This window comes from Stenella coeruleoalba, assembly GCF_951394435.1.
Source record: "Stenella coeruleoalba genome assembly, chromosome: 11".
NCBI lineage: Eukaryota > Metazoa > Chordata > Mammalia > Artiodactyla > Delphinidae > Stenella > Stenella coeruleoalba.
In genome coordinates, this window is record NC_137157.1 from 4,500,737 (window position 1) to 4,518,357 (window position 17,621).

The window sequence follows — 17,621 nt, forward strand, 5'->3', positions numbered from 1 at the left end:
GGTGAATGTGGAGCATGAAGCCCTCCTTCCACAAGCCTATAGCTGCCTCGGAGATTCCTATACAATTATAGTGCTGAGCCACTCTGTCGGAATTACTTATTTGTCTGTTTCTCCCACCAAACCTTAGTCCTTGAGAGCAGGGACTCTGTCTTGTTCATTATTATATCTGTAGTTCCTAGCACATGGTAGGCAGTGAATAAATATTTATTGAATGAGTTAGTTTGAGAGAGAGATAAGAACTGTATATAGATATTTGAAAATAATCTCCCTGGGGTTTGAAGTTACCAAAGTAAACTTGCTGGAGATCAGGTATCTCCAGCCAGGACATAAATGATGGAGCCAGGATTTGAACCCTGAGCCTTGAAACCTCAAAGCTCTGTACCATATTGCCTTTTCAAAGTTAAAATGTGCTCTTATAAGAATTTTCATGTGGTTATATATATTTCAAATTTAGAACAATGTATGCTGTTATAGTAAGTTCTGGGCATATAGTGAAAAGTAATCAATTTTGTTTGGATTTGCTGTAATTGATTTCAGATTTCATTTCCTATTTTAGGGAAATCTAAAACAAATAAAAGAACAAATAGAAGATCATAAAAAGCGAATAGAGAAGTTGGAGGAGTATATAAAAACATGCATGTAAGTATAGTAAAAACAAATTGCTTGCAGCTTTCTTGTATCTCAGGGGTCTCGATATTTGTAGTATAGTCATCAGATGAATACTTCCACTGTATCATAATGTCTTTGTCCTCCATTGTTTTTTTATTTCATTGTAGATAATTAAAAATTATCCTTGACCACTAAGGTTTAAGTTCTGAAAATATAAATGTCTAACAGTGGTGAAACTTAAAACTCTCTTTTGGTATCGATATTTTATAATAAATGTATGTCATGAAAGCTAGCACCACCTAAGTATTCTACCACGAAGAATTTCTTTTTAATTGGTATTTACTTACCATTAAGCTTATGATGATTTCTCTGGTTATAGTGACCTATCCTTTCTTTTTCAGAATCCAGAAATATGTATCTTTTGGATCAAGAAAGAATGATTAAAATATCTTTTGTCCATGTTTGGTGCTAAGTTTATTATATTGTATTTTTCATTGTTTAAAATTGATAGAGCATTATTCCATTCCCCTGCAATGCCAGACTAGAGTATACTGTATCTTGTAATTCCTAAATTTTGGGTTTTCTTTTTGCTGTATAATGTATTATTGTTACTGTTGTGTAGGAATTTCTTGAAAGAGAAAAAACAGCAAGAGGAAACCCTAGTGGATGAAATTGAAAAGACAAAATCAAGAATGTCTGAAGTTAATGAAGAGCTGAATCTTATTAGAAGTGAACTGCAGAATGCTGGAATTGATAACCATGAGGGAAAACGTCAGCAAAAGAGAGCAGAGGTTCTGGAACACCTTAAAAGACTTCACCCAGATTCTGTGGTAATTGAAATAAAAAGGCTAAGCTTTCTTATTTGGGATTAAAATTTTGCCATTAATAGGAAGTAATGTTATTTCAGAAATCTATAAGTTTTGTGTTTTATTATTTATATTTAAAACATAATAGTAAATAACTGAGGTAAAATGTAAATAACTCCCAGTAATGTCTATAGATAAGTAATTATTGGGGAGAAACATTAACAGGAACACATTACCCAGAAAGTCCAGGTATGGCCAACATCCCCAAAGGACACAGGTGCATGAAATAGTCTGTCGCCCATAGACACATGTCCTCAAACCTCATTTCTTCATGATTTCAGGTTTTTTAAAATATTTTTTTCAGTAGACATTGTTGGCATACTTTTGAAACAGTGAATTTTTATTCTCCAAATGTGACTGCTATCCAGTATTACTAGTGTATTTCATTAGCCCCAGTACAGCAATATCTACTAACCTGTTGCTTGGGGAGTCAGCCTCACAGAATTGTTTCCTTCGGAATTGGGGTCTGGCATCTCACTCTCTTGTCACTGACACCAGTGTACCCTGTGTTAACCGCTTGCACTCTTTGGAAACACCTGTCCATTGGCCTCCATGATACTACACTCTGTTGGTTTTCCTCCTGTCTCTCTGGCCTCCCATCTTCGTTTCCTTTACAGCATCCTTTTTGCCTTTCTGACTCTTAAGTGTTAGTCTTAACTTCTAGACAATGATGGAGGAATAAGGCTGGGTCACAGAATTCTTCCCCTAATACTAAGGAGAATGACAAAAACTAGTGAGAAACTAGTTCAACAACCAAAAGAGGAAAGGGGCTCATACATCATGCTATAACCTTCAGAAAATGGTAATAGTCCAGAATTTCTTTAAAAAGATTGAAGTATAGCATTGCTTGTTCTTAACTATGCAGAAGGCAAACTGATACATCGATTAATTCCTGAGAATTCTCACTTATTATCCCTTAATCTAGAAAGAAGCAAACTCATATGTTTGTTTCCTTTAGAGTAAAAATTATCACTAAAATAGAATCGGAGAACATGGACCTCTGCTTCTCTTAGATGGAAGTGAAGGCTCTAGGGCTCCTTGTTAAATTGAGAAGCCAAATCAAAACCCTCTCCCCAAAAATGGGATTTGTTCTCTTCCCCCAAGGAGAGAAACCTTGGTATGGGATATTAATTAAAAACTGAGAAGAAAGAACAAAACTCAGGTATTCAAGTAAAGCATATGCACAGCCTTAGCACAGCTCTCTTACCCCTGCCGTCTAAGCCCTTAGATGATGGGAAATAGATCAGAAAATACTTAGAATATAGAACAAAAAATACTTGGTCCATCATCTGTTGCTCAGAGGAGATAACCATCTCAATTTTAGGTGAGACAATCAAAAAAATTATCCGTCACAGAAAATAAAAGCTTTGCCCAGAGCTGCCCACATTAAATATAGGGAAGGTGAAGAGAATCGATATGGCATCTATAGGTACATATAATAATGAAAAGAAAGAATAATTTAAAAGGCTTTTAGAAGTCGAAGAGCCTTGTGGAAGAAGGTTACAGGACAAAATCCCCCATAAGTGTTCTGTGCTGTGGACAATTTAATAAGAACTTGAATTCATAAAATCAGGTTCAAATATGAGCTAAAACGGAATAAAATAAAAAGAAAAATGTAGAGCTAAGGAGACAAATCAAGAACAAACACTGCTGAACTAATAATAAATTGCAAATAACAAGGAATGGATTACATAGCTGAAAATCAAATTACTGACCTAGAAGTAAGGCTTGAGTTAATCATAGGTAAATTGAGAAGAACAAAGACCAAGGTAATAAATATTAAAGACAATGATGATCTATCATGAAGAAATTGGTATTTCGAAGTAGAACCTAACATTGAAGAAAGAGTCTAAAGATGTAAAATTGAATCTGCAGAGATTCTAGGGAGCATTGGTACAGGACGGGTGGCATTGTGACATTTAATAGACTTTTTGAACTTCAGTCTGGTTCTTGACCAGTCTTCAGATCCCCAAAAACACTTCTCCGTGGGAAGCCTTCCCTGGCTTCTCAGGTCAGCCTCGTCTCTGATACATATTCTCAGAGCTCTCTGTACTTAATCACAGTGCCTGTTATAACTCTACTTTGTACATGCATGCAATTATTGATTATTTATATCTTCCTTCCCTACTAGTCTGAAAGCTCTGTGAGGTCAGAGAGGATGTTTTACTCAGGCGTGTTTACCCGGTTTGTGGCTCAGTGCCTTCATGTAGTAGGTGCCTCAGCAGTTTCTTATTTAATAAATAAGGGAATGAATGAATACTATTTAATTGCTAGCTTTGTAAAATATTTTAATACCTTGGTATGACTAATCCCTCCTTATTACTCTTTTGTTGAATGAAGTGTGACACACCTAAATGGATATTTCATAATGAAATTTATTTCCATTTGAATGAGACTGTTAAATTATCATGTTTATAATTTAGAAAATTAGTTTTTGGTCTATGCTGCTTTGTTACATTAGAAAACAATGAATTATATGTTCCTCATTAATGTATTTGTTTTTCTCTCCTTTTTTGAAACCTGCTAAGTTTGGAAGACTGCTTGACCTGTGTCATCCTATACATAAGAAATACCAGCTGGCTGTTACTAAACTTCTTGGTCGGTACATGTTTGCCATTGTTGTAGCCTCTGAAAAGGTAGCAAAAGATTGTATTCGATTTCTGAAGGAGGAAAGAGCTGAACCTGAGACATTCCTTGCTTTAGATTACCTTGATGTAAGTAATTTATAATCCTTAGTATTTAGTAGTGATATAATTCTGTCTTTTAAAGTGTGTCTTTATTGCCTGAGACTATGGTAGTGATTGAAAAAATCGTAAGTTGGATGCCAGTTAGTCATTCATTCAAATGGCTGGTGTTAATGTATTGGCAGGCAAAGAATAGTATCAAGTGGGTGCTATCTTTCTTGCCTTCATATCATTTCTTCCTAATCTAGTTTTGCCATAATTTACCCTGGTGATTTCAAGGACATTGCTCTAGCAGTGCACCACTCTGCCTACTAGCCAGCAATTTATTTTGTCCTATAGCAAAGTATAGGAGATGGATAAGACATATGTTCTGTCGGTGAAATGCCAACCCAGAGTCTCAGTTGTAAATATGTGGTCCAGTAAATATACATGTCAGCTCTTGGTGTGGAGCAAGCCAAATTTTGAACCTTGAGGTATGTATTGAAAGGCCTTAGAGCATCCAAAGTTTAAATTCCTGAGGCAGGAACTCCATCATTATCACAGCTGATATCCTTCAGTGATCTTTTCATTGCTTAATAAAGAAAATGTTCTACTTGGTCCAGCTTTCAAGTCCCTGAACTGCAGGCAGTGTGCATAGTGGTTAGGAGCACATGCCCTAGAGTTGGACTGACCTGAGTTTAAATGGTAGCCCTCCTTCTAATTAGTTCTCACTGATTTGTCCTTAACTTTTCTGAGTGTCAGTTTCATCATCTGTGAAGTGGAGGAATTAGTCCTTACCTTATTGTATTTTTGCAAGGAATCACTACATGTAGTACACCTAGCACAGTGCCTGGCACAGAGGAGGGGCTCAGCAAATGCTAACTGGGTATTAATGGTTCAGACTTGGCCTTTTGTAGTTTCACACTTTTGTTTATACCTTCTGCCCACTAAAACTATTTAACCTAGTTCATCTGCCTGTTAAAATTCTGTTTTATGTATTTCATGCTTAAGAGTTTTTTCAAGGCACACTCATTTTTTAAAAATATAATACAGAAGTGTATCAAATATAAAGGAAATACTCCTATCTCATCTCAGTGCTCAATTCCTTTATCACAACTATTTTAGATTGCTTCCATCCATACAAATTTATATAAATATATGCTCCATATATATATGTGTGTGTATATATATTTTGGTTGTATATAGGGTTTTCCCTTTGTTTTGTTTTACAAAAATGAAATTATACTTGCTGTTTTTCAGTAATATATTGCAGACATCTTTTGATCTCTTTATCGACCCAACTTAAAAGTCATGTCAAAGAAGATGTAAAAGCTTTCCTGATCATTTAAGCCTAAAATGATTTTCTGAGTTCCATGCTGTTGTGCCACTCTTTTGAAAGTATGTAAATGGGTATTATCTCCCACTAGATTTTATGATTTTGAGAGCATGAAGGGCTTCTCATCTGTTGCTTTATCCCAACTAGTTAGTGACAGAGTTGAATCTAGAAATTATATCTTCTGGCTTTTGATGAAGTGTATTTTTAAAAAATATTACACAAGCCAAAGGTGGGATATTGTTCATCAGGTTCTTGTCAAACTTTTATTGTGTATAAGTACATACTACTAATCATTTGCTTTCATGCTTATGTATATTCGTTGAAAAAGAATGTACTGAGTGTTTGGTTTTTATTTTAATACACCTAATATATCAAGTATATTTTAAACCGTTTAGATCAAACCAATCAATGAAAGATTACGGGAGATTAAAGGCTGTAAAATGGCGATTGATGTCATAAAGACTCAGTTTCCTCAGCTGAAGAAAGTAATTCAGTTTGTGTGTGGAAATGGCCTTGTCTGTGAGACTGTGGAAGAAGCAAGGCATATTGCCTTCAATGGACCTGAAAGACGGAAAGTAAGAGGCTTAGATTGTACTTTCGGATAATTTGAAGCAGTATTTATAAGACTAACATATTACACACACAAATATCTATATATGCTTTCATATGTTCTCTTATGTAGGGGAAACTAAAATAGAACCTAAGATGTTAATGGCTTCAGTAGTTTTTATAATGTTCAGTTTTCAAAAAATTAATTTCTCTAATACTTCCCCAAATCATAAATCATATTTTGGACGTTAGATTTACTGTAGTGAGAGCCTAAAGCTCTTAATTTTTTTTTACTCTATATACAATAAATGCCCCTGTCGAATCTCAGATTTTCCCGGTACTTACGTATATAATACGTGTGTTTCTGAATACCAGAAAAGATTTTAGGTGCTTATTTTACATTCTGGGTTAATTCTTCCATAGCTCAATGGAGATATTAACTGTCCTTTTACACATTCAAGGTTTTAACACATTTTGAAGTTGTAGAAATAGCACAATTGAAACGAGGTTACTAGATACCAGTCTCTCAAGGGAGTAATTCTGGTTTTAAAAATATTGTTTTACTGTCAATTGAAATAGAGTTTGTATTTAGTTAAGCAGTATTAAATTCTTCGAATTATCTGACATAGTTTTTCTTAAAACTACATCTGTGATGAAATGTAACACAATGCCTCAGGGCATAAACTATGGAGTAAGACCAGTGATACTACTTAGTAATTAATTATGTGACTTTAGGCAAGTTTCTAAACCTCTAATTTTAGTTTGTTCATCTAAATTTGGGGAAATAATAGTACTTATTTCATAGAGTTATAGGATTAAAATAAGTAATAACATGCAAAATGCTTTTATAGTGCCTAGGAAATAGCTCTCAAAAAGTGATAGTCATTTTTTATTTACTAGTCATTTTACGTATTTGATCTGGAATGTCCAGAATCGCAAATTAACACAAAGTGGGGGGGTTTGGGCTATTCTTATGAAAGATAGGAATTTCCAGTATTAAATGTATTGACTTGTCTAATATGATTAACTTCTCATACATTTTAGTAGTTATATCTATAATTATCTTAATGATAATGTGATCACTGTCTTAGTAATCACTGTCATTGATTTCTACATATTAAATTTAAGCAGGTGTAATAAGTGAGCGACTACAGTATCTTCCTTATTTTGCTACCTAATTAACTATGGTAAAATTGATTTTTGAATATTTGTAAAATTGATTTTTGAAGATTTGTGTGGTCAATTTAAAGAAGTCACATGAAAATACGATTGTGTTTAACCCTTCCTTCATTCAACATATATTTATGGTTTATATCTTGTCCACAGTAACATGCCTTACCCCTTGAGGCTGTATTTTGTTCTTATCGTTATTTGAAAATTTTAATCAGGTTTATTTGTCATATTTTTACATTAAGTATATTCCAGGGAGTCTTATCTTCTTCCTATTACTGTTATTCCACTTGAAGAATATTCTCTGTGTTTTAGGATGCATAAAACATTTGGATAGGGAGTTCCCTGGTGGTTCAGGGGTTACGATCCTGTTCTTCCACTGCCAGGGTGGGGAGTGGGTGGCGCGGCTTAGATCCCTGGTCAGGTAACTAAGCTCCTGCATGCCATGTGCGTGACCAAAAAAACGACCAAAAAAACCCCAAATATGGGAAATGCCCATTAAAACTACACTGAAATACTATTTTCACCTGTGAGATTGATCAACATAAAAAAGTTTGATAACACTTTATGGGGAAAGAGACCCTTGCATTCACTGCTGTGGGTGTGTGAATTTGTACCAGCTCTGTGAAGGGCAATTCTAGCAGTTGTACTTCTTCAGAACGTTACATACACATGTATATGAAATGATATATATAAAGAGTTATTCATCGAACCACTGTATGTAGCAAGCAAAATTGGAAACAATTTGCACAAGACTATGTTCAATAAAATTATAATACGTTCATAGAATGGGACACTATGCAACCTTAAATAAGAATGAAGCTCTTTATATACAAGTGTCAGACAATCTCCAAGATACATTCAGTTAAAAAAAAAGTAATAAGTAGACTAGAGTGTAGTATGTTACCATTTATGTAAAAAATGGGGAAAGAAGAGATATATGTGTGTGTTTGTTTATGCAAAAATATTTCTGGAAGAATACATAAGAAATTGACAGCATCGATTACCTCTGGGGAGGATAACTGGGTGGTGGTGTCTAGCAATGCCAGGGAGATTTCTTACTCTTTACTCTTGTATTTTTTGGATTTTGAACTCATGAATATTTTACCCATTCAGAAATAAAAGCAAAGGTTAAAGTATATTATTTTCCTTATCAGTGAAAGGCAACTTAAAAACTAGGTATAATCTGCATAACACAAAAATTATAGAGGATCTACTTGTAACACTGAAACAGTATTTCTTGAAACAGTTGAAGCTGGCTCAGTGGAATGATTGGTTAGCCCTCAGGGCAAATTTTTAATGCCAAAAAATTTCTCCTTTTCCTAAGCCATGTTCTCTGGAACTTTTATTTAATGCTATTTAAAAATTCCTCCAACTCCTTGTTTTATATAAGATCCCAGTTGTGCCAGCCGTGGTATTTTTTCAGGAATGCAACCTCCAAAGTAGGCATAGGATTACTGCACTGAGCAACCACTGTAAGCTATAAGTTAAGGAATTTGCAGGCTGGAAATAGAAATTATAGTCCTTCCAGAATAGGAATTTGATTGTAAATCAAATGTAAATAGGTTATTTGATACTAAATTTACTTTTAGAAGAAGTAAATTATTTTAATAAACCTAGAAACTATCAAAAAAAAACCCTGTAATTCTATGAATTGTTGCCCATTGCATTTTTAGAATTGAAGGTCTATAACATGGTGGTTATTGAGAATATGGACATTAAAAAAAAAAAGAACATGGACATAGATGTTTGACCAACTTTTGGTTTAGGAATTTTAGTCCCTGTGTATGACTTTAGGCAAGTTTCTTAATATCTTTAAGCCCCAATCTATAAAATGGAAATCATATTTACCTCACGGGGTTGAAACATAGAATTGAATAGCATAAATGCACTCTGTCAAGCACAGTATGGTAAATGGTTGCCATGACAACAGCAGCAGCCAACGAAGCAATGAAAGTAAAAAGAGTCTCAGAACACCGTTTGTCCCTCTGCTCTGAGACAGGAAGTTGACTTGCCCAAGTATGGCTGGGAAGAGAGAGTTGGCATTAGAACACCATGTGTATTATGACAGATTCTTAGCTCAAAGTTCTCAATACACTTCTCTCTCTTCTCTCCAAGCCAGCCCATGGATTTTTTTCCTTTGTGTTACATTTGGCTTTTACATATCGGAAACACAAGTTAATAAATGTTCATTTTGGGAAAAAGAGCTCAAAAAGGAAAATAACCATCCCTAACATGTCCTCTAGAATAGAGTTGCCAGATAAAATGTTTGGACATACATTTAAAAGTTATTTGTTGTTTATGTGAAATTCAAATTTACCTGGGCATCCTGTATTCCTATTTGCTAAGTCTGGCAACCATACCCTAGAAAGATCTGCTGAGTATTGTGGTACATATGCCATATATTTGCTAATCAACTATCTTACCCTTAACCTTTACAGGTATTGGTGTGTGTATAATTGAGTCTTTACTATGAGATCAAAATATATTTACTTAACTTCACTTTTTTTTAATCGTATCACTTTTATATTTTAATTTAATCTAGAATTCATTTTAATATGTATTATTAGATGTAAGTATTAGCTTTTTCCCCCTAAATGGTTAATTACCGGTCCCAACATCATATATTGAATAATTTTTCTTCTTCCTACTTATTTGATCGAATTTACTGATTTCTCATCAGAGTCTAAATTATTTATACTTTGTTCTTTTTTCACCTAGTATAATGTGTTATCTCTAATTATTATTTGTAGCTATCTTATTGTATATTTATATTTATTATAATAATCTTTATTATAATCTATAAAAGAATAATTTCTTTTAGGAAATAGTCAAGATATACATTATAAATAAGTAAACTATTAGCCCACAAGCACTATAAAATCATCATGTATAAAACTACACTCAGGTTCTTCTTTCTAGATCTTGATCCCTCTCCTGTATTCTTCAATTCTTAGTACCACTATTCTAACCAATGAAATTCTGTTTTCTCCTCATGGATTTCCTTGTAACCTCTACAATTCCCAAGGTTTTCTGATTATACCACCTAAATATTTCTCAAATCTTTTTCCTTTTCTTCACTGTAGGTATTGGCTGATTTCATACCATCACCTCTGGCTTCACTTGGACCACCCCATTTTCTAGATACTTGCCAGATTGGTGTACTTAAAGTTCATATCTGACCATTTCACTCTCCTGTTTGCTGTTAGACTGTTCAGTGCTAATCCCCCAGCCCCCTCCACAAGCCCCATCAGTCCTCATTTGTATTTGATCCACATTCTTCCTGTGATGACATACTGAGAACTCTGTGATCTGCCCTGTCTACCAGCCTCATTCTTTCCCTTCTTTCTTGAAATACAGACACATAGCTAGAGCTCTAGGAGTCGTCTTGGACTACAAAATGATTTGAGATTGTCATAAAAGAAACACTGACACACACATCACTAGTGACACACTGTAGATGTAAAGTAAGCTTTATTTAGAACAACTTAAAAGCAGAGAAGCAGTGGAGCCTGTGTATTTCCTCAGCTTTCATTCCACAGAGGTGGGCTTTGGCCAGGCAGAAACAGCGTGAGCTAAAAGTGTTCCAGGAGGGGGAAGCTGCCTCCATACCACTTTATATTTTTATGGGGAGGTCGGAGGAGTAAGCTGATCACGTAACAGTGGGCTTCCTGGTCAGGGAAGCTGCTTTCCAGACCAACCAGAGCTTATCTACAGGAGTTCAGTTTCCATGCCATGGCTGTTGGTATCCAGTAGAGATCTAGTGTCCTTCCAAAGTTCAGACCTGATGAGAAAACTCATTGCCAAGCTAACCGTTGGGAGGGGAGGGAGCCCCCAGGGCCTTCCAGAAAATAAGATGCCTGTCTCCCTTGAGGAGTAATCCAAGTACTAAGGATGGTAGAGCAATATTATGGGAGTCTTTTTTTGTTAACTATGCAACCACCATACATACGCTGGAATGTTTACCTCTGTAATTGCAAGAGAGGAATAAACTAAGTTTTCTGTTAAATATAATTAATGTACTTCTAACTAGTACCTCTGATAAGATACAGTGAACGCCTTCAACTCCACTGGAAGCCTTCCGTGAACCTTCCAGGCTGGGTTGGAGCACCCAAGTTTTAAGCTTCCAGATTACTCTGTGTTTTTATTGTCTCATACTTTACATTGTACTGATATGTTTATATGTTTCTTTTTCCTACCAGCATGACTCCCTAAGGGTCAGTACCATATTTCACTCCCTTTTGGTCACTCCAGTCCCCAGTATAGAATGTTTCAAACACAGCAGCCACAAAGAGAATGTTTGACTGAATGCAGGAATGAATGAGATTCCTGTCAGCTTTTTTTAAAATTAGTTCACATTACGTGGTTTTAGTCCTCCACAGCCTGTCTCCTCTGCTTTGACTAATTGATTAGAAACATTCGCAGAACACTGAGAATTGCTTTCATTTATTCTGTAAAGCATATGGTTACTCATAGGGCTATAAACTTTAAGCTATTTTATACCTTTGACTCCATTTAAGTTTTTTTCTTGGTCCCAGTTTCATATTCATTTTAGAGAATGTGATATTTTTGATATCCTAAAGTAACTAAGGCTGTTTTCATAGTATGTCTTTGACATGTGATGTCAGATTCTTTAAAATACAGTATTATATAATACAAACTATGAGATATTAAATACAAATACTCCTGGTTTTTTCTTCTCAATATTGAATATGTTTAGAACTAATATATAATTTTATTTTGAAATTTTTAAATTGCTGCTAATTTGTTGCCTAGAATTGTTTGGGCCTTAGCAAAACAGGGTTTTGTATTTGAGTTTGTTGGCTGGTGTCCCTCATAAGCTAGTTATCTTATTAGTGGAGTTCAGTAAGTAGTTTTTCTCATCTACAAAGTCTCAGCTGTGAAAGTTGTCATATTATGTTCTGTTTTTATCTTTATGTACATTTCTCCAAGGTAAAATATTTTTAATTTTTACAGACAGTAGCTCTTGATGGAACGTTATTTTTAAAATCTGGAGTCATCTCTGGAGGGTCAAGTGACTTAAAATACAAGGCTAGATGCTGGGATGAGAAAGAATTAAAGAATTTAAGAGACAGGAGAACTCAGCTAATCCAAGAATTAAAGGTAAATCCATGTTGTAAAAATTGTAGAATACCAAGTAGAGTAATTGTGTTTTTAAGCTAATTTCTTGGGTAATAAAAGTACCATGCCTATAGTTTAAAAGATTCAAATTATGCAGAATGGAATAAAGTAAAAAATAAAAATCTTTCCCTTACCCATCCTTACATCTCAGTGGTATTTGTTAAACATAGTTTGATACATAACCTCCAGAAATGTACTCTGTGTATGCAAGCATATGTGTTATTTTTCTGATTTGTTTTATTATGGACTTTTGCTATTGATGGTGTTTGCAGCAAGCTTTTTCACTGAATACCATAACGTGGACATGTTTTCATTTTAGCATATAGAGAACCATTTTATTTTTAATGAATCCTGCCTGGCGTTTCATTATATAGATTTTGCTTATTTAACCAGAGTCTAAAAATGGACATTTGGTTTTTGCTATTACAAATGATGCAGCATTAAACTTTCTTTAGAGAGGGAAAATAACACAGTGCCTAAGAATATAAATCCTATAGCCACACTGCCTGAGTTTGAATCCTGACTCTGCCACTTACCAGCAGCAGTATGACCTTAGGCAACTTACCTTGCCCCTTTCTACCTTAATTTCCCATCTGTAAAATGGGGATAATAAAAGGACCTTCCTTGTAGAATTATTTTAAAGATTAAATCAGATATTCCAGGTAAAATACTTAAAACAATGCCTGGCAAAAATCTAAGCATTATATAAATGTTTGTTGTTATATCTTTACTTGTACCTCTAAGATGATTTCCTACATGTGGAATTTCTGGGTCTAAGGATGTGTGTATTTAAAATGTTGATAGATACAGCTAAGTTCCCATCAAAAGAAACCTGTAGTAGAGTGTGTATGTTCCTAGATTGCAACACTAGATACTAACAAATATTTTAATCTTTGCCAATCTGGTAAAGAAAAAAGTGTAATCTAATTGTTTGAATATGCAATTCTTAATAACTGAGGTTGAGCATTGACTCATGTATTTATTGGTTCTTTGTAATTTTTTTCTTCTGTGAACTTTTTTTTAAAATAAACTTATTTGTTTATTTATTTATTTTTGGCTATGTTGGGTCTTCGTTGCTGCGTGCGGGCTTTCTCTAGTTGCAGCGAGCGGGGGCTACTCTTCATTGCAGTACGCAGGCTTCTCACTGCAGTGGCTTCTCTTGTTCCAGAGCGCAGGCTCTAGGCACGTGGGCTTCAGTAGTTGTGGCACACGGGATCAGTAGTTGTGGCTCGCAGGCTCTAGAGCACAGACTCAGTAGTTGTGGCGCCTGGGCTTAGTTGCTCCATGGCATGTGGCATCTTCCCAGACCAGGGCTGGAACCCATGTCCCAGGCATTGGCAGGTGGATCTTAACCACTGCGCCACTAGGGAAGTCCTCTTCTGTGAAATTCTTATTTATTTCCTGTGCATGTTTTTCTATTAGGTATTTGTTATTTTATTACCTACTTTAAGAATTATTTGTATTATAAATAAATTACCCTTTAGTCATGTATGTTGTAAATATATTCATGTTCATGTTTCAGTATTTCATGTTATAAATATATTTTCCCCATTTTTTTTTTCTTGCGGTACGCGGGCCTCTCACTGCCGTGGCCTCTCCCGTTGCGGAGCACAGGCTCCGGACGCGCAGGCCCAGCGGCCATGGCTCACGGGCCCAACCGCTCCGCGGCATGTGGGATCCTCCTGGACCCGTGTCCCCTGCATTGGCAGGCAGACTCTCAACCACTGCACCACCAGGGAAGCCCCGGAAATATATTCTCTATTCAACTTTTTTGTCGGCTATATTGAAATGTAATTTATATACAATAAGTCACCAATTTTAAGTGTATGATTCAATAAGTTTTGACAAATGTATGTAGTCGTGTAACCACCACCAAAATCATGATATAGAACATTTCCATAACCCCCCAAAATTCCTTTGGGCTCCTTTGTACCCCCTGGACCCTCTGGACCCTGGCAACCCAATCTACTTTCTATCATTGTAGCTTTTTCTGACTTAGAATTTCATATAAATGGAATCATACAGTAAGTAGTCTTTTGTGTTATGCTTTCTTCATTTAACCTAGTGCTTTTGAAATTCATACTGTGTGTATCAAAAGTTTATTCCTTTTTGCCATTCAGTATCTGTTTGACATTTGACCTTGTTTTATCATACATGTATTTTTAATCTTTATGTAGCCAAATTTATTAATCTTTTATAATTTCTGGATTTCAGTGTCATGCTCAGAAAGACCTTATTCTTTCTGAAAATGACAAAAGAAATTCAATAATGCTTCCTTCCAAAGTATCATTTGTTGAATATTGTAATCCCACACACACACTTACTTGAAATGTCAACCTTAACAGATACTAAGTCAGTAGAATGCTTTTAGATTATTTATTTTTCCTATTTAGCTTTCTTCCTTTGTGTATACAAATGACCAGTTTTTGATTCAAGGAGATATTCTGGCAAGGTTACTCCGCTAATTTTAATCTTTCTCTGTAAGCATAAGACTGCAAATTATGTTTTGATCTAAGTAAGATATATAAATAAATATTCAGCTTCTAAAGATTTTACAAATTTAGGCCTAGGCACAGAGAAAGTTCTAGGAAGGTGGCAACTTGAAATGAATCTGGCTTCCTATCCATGTTTATACTAAGCTCTTTACCTGTGTGTCTCACCTGAACCTAGTGGGGAGTTGGGTGCAAATGATGTCTTGGGTTCTGGGGGAGGCCACCAGGAAAAGCTGATGCAGGGCTTCTGTTGATGTTTGAAGAGTGCTGGGAGAAGAATCAGGACATAGGGGAATCCTGGGGGGAGGTTAAATATTTGTCCCATGTGAATATGCGTAGTCTTGAACCCCATGAAGCTAAATATTAGTAGGTTGTGGCCTTCCTATTCCTGAGTTTGGGAGAGGCCAAAGAGACCAGAGAGACGTCTTTTCCTCCATCTCAGAGTGGGACACTGACAGTTTTCTGTTGTAATTGCTGGCCTTTGGGTGTAGAGACTGCTTGTGGGGCAGCTGCCATTTAGGATACCTTAATACCCAGACCTGATCCTCAGTAGGGAAAGAAATGCACAAATGCATTTGAGGTGTTCCAGGAGCCATCAACACTTGAACAAAAAAGTAGCAGTAAGGAAATACAATGTAGTGTCAACCCTCTCTCTGTCCCCACACACAAAAAAAGACTTTCTGGCACTAATAAATGTATTTCTAAACTATAGAATGCTGTAGGTGGATTGAGGGATGGGATTGCCATTATTGAGAACCAAATTAATAACCTGGAAGACCAAGTGGAACAGTATCTCAATGAGGGGGAAAAATCACAAAGCTAAGGAAATCATGAGAAAAATAGAGACTTTAAGAGAATAATAAGTTTCAGAAAGAGGAAAGGGAGCACAGAGGAGAGGAAATAATTAAACAAAAAAGAAGAAATGTCTCTAACTGAGGATCCACCTTAATTTACCAATTGAAAGGACACACGCAGTTCCATGTAGGTTTAATGAGAAAAGCCACACATTAATACAGAAGTCCTAGGTTTTAGAGGCAAGGCTAAAATACGAAAATACGCCACCCCCCTTTAAAAAATATTCCTTGTATTTTTTTTTTTTTAAATCAAGCTCGTATCCGACTACAAAACTAGATGAGACTGGAATAACAGCTATAGGCAACTGAGGGAAAAGGGCTACATCCCAAGATATCATTTACCTTTCAGGAATCTGCAGATAAGCAGATTCAGAGATAATGTCATGCACATACTCCATGTGACAAAAATACCAGAGAAAGTACTCTAAGCAACACATGGATTAGAACAGACCTAATTATAATAAATGAATAGTGCTAAACTAACTCAGCAAAACCTGGGAACTAGAGATGGAGACAGAAGTAAATATGTTCCAGAGGTCTTATCTGTGAGGAGATGAAGAAGTAAGAATATTCTAAAGATTGTATCTTGGTGGGACTAGAGTGTTTAAAAGTACACTAACACAGGAACAAATAACAAAAATAATGCATGAAAAGAATAAAAGATAAAAAGTAAGATGGAGGAAATAAAATTTTTGTTTATTAGTCATTACAGTAAACATGAGTGGATTTAAGTTTCCCATTAAAAGACCAAGATCATCATAGCTTAAAATAAGGCAAAACTCAGCTAAATGTCATTTGTAAGAAATTGTCTTAAAATTGAATGTTGAAAATTATGGGATGAACACCTGGCAAATGCAAACAAAAAAGAACAGGAGTGACAATATCAGACAATGTGAACTTTAAGGTTAAAAATCCTCACCTATAGTAAACTTTCAATAAATATTTATTGAATGAATTGAATAAAGAAGGACATTATATATTAAAAAACAAGATTTCCATTTTAAACCTCTTTGCAGCACATAGTACCTAAATATTTAAAGCAAGGATAGTTAATAAAAATGAAATTATAGTGAAACATTTCACTGTATGTCTTTCAAAACTGGACAGATCTAGTAGACAAAAACAGTAACTTAGAGGAATTGGTAATACAATCAATAAGCTTAAATCCAGATTCTATTTCTAACACTTATTAGCAGTGTGACTCTGAGTAAGTTACTTAAATGCTTTTATGCTTTAATTTTCTCATCAATAATAATGGGGATAATAATAGTACCTATTTCATAGCATTGTTAAGAGGATTAAGTAGGTTAATGTAAACTTTACAAAACAATAAGTGCTCAATAAATGTGAGATATTATTTAAAATAACTATGAAACACTAAAAACTGATCATATGCTTGTCCACAATGGAAACTTCAATAGTTTTTTTAAAGTAGAGATTTTTATACGTCATCTTGATCATAATTTAATGAAATAGAAATAGTGACCAAAAAAATCTTTGTCTACATAAAAATTCAGAAACGTACTTGTAGATAGTTTGGGGATCAAACAAGCAATTAAGAAGAAAGTTACAAAATGTCTTGAAAATGGTGAATACAAAATCTTTGAGATACAGTAAAGCTACATCAAAAGGAAAATACCTTCATTATTAAAGAAGAAAGATGAAATATAAGGGAATTTATTACTTTAAGAAATTAGAACCACCACAAAATAAACAGCAATAACGGAAATTTTTAAAGCTGCAATTAACTAAATAGAAAACTCCAAATAGAAAAGGGAAAAATGAATCTAAAGCTGGTTCTTTTGAAAGACTAATAAAATAGATAAACTCTTTGCAACTCCAATGAAGGGAAGAAAAGTTAGAAGTAATCATGTACAGATCAGGAATGAGAAAATTAAAATAATTTTAAGAGAATCTTACAAGCAAATAATTATATAGTA

At 34.9% G+C, this 17,621-nt stretch overlaps 1 protein-coding gene across 3 annotated transcripts in view; it reads left to right on the forward strand.

Annotated features, from left to right (window-relative positions):
• The window catches only part of SMC1B (structural maintenance of chromosomes 1B), an 86,249-nt gene that overhangs the window by 37,383 nt on the left and 31,245 nt on the right, over positions 1 to 17,621 (forward strand). For 2 of the 3 annotated variants that reach the window (XR_013830606.1, XM_079937921.1), the window contains exons 8-12: positions 557 to 639; positions 1,232 to 1,439; positions 4,004 to 4,189; positions 5,870 to 6,049; positions 12,171 to 12,317. Coding sequence is in view for 2 of the 3 variants with exons in the window: in XM_079937921.1 (XP_079794047.1) it covers positions 557 to 639; positions 1,232 to 1,439; positions 4,004 to 4,189; positions 5,870 to 6,049; positions 12,171 to 12,317 (804 nt within the window). In the remaining variant the exon portion in view is untranslated. The remainder of the gene's footprint in view (positions 1 to 556; positions 640 to 1,231; positions 1,440 to 4,003; positions 4,190 to 5,869; positions 6,050 to 12,170; positions 12,318 to 17,621) is intronic. The other variant, XM_079937922.1, reaches the window with a different exon arrangement.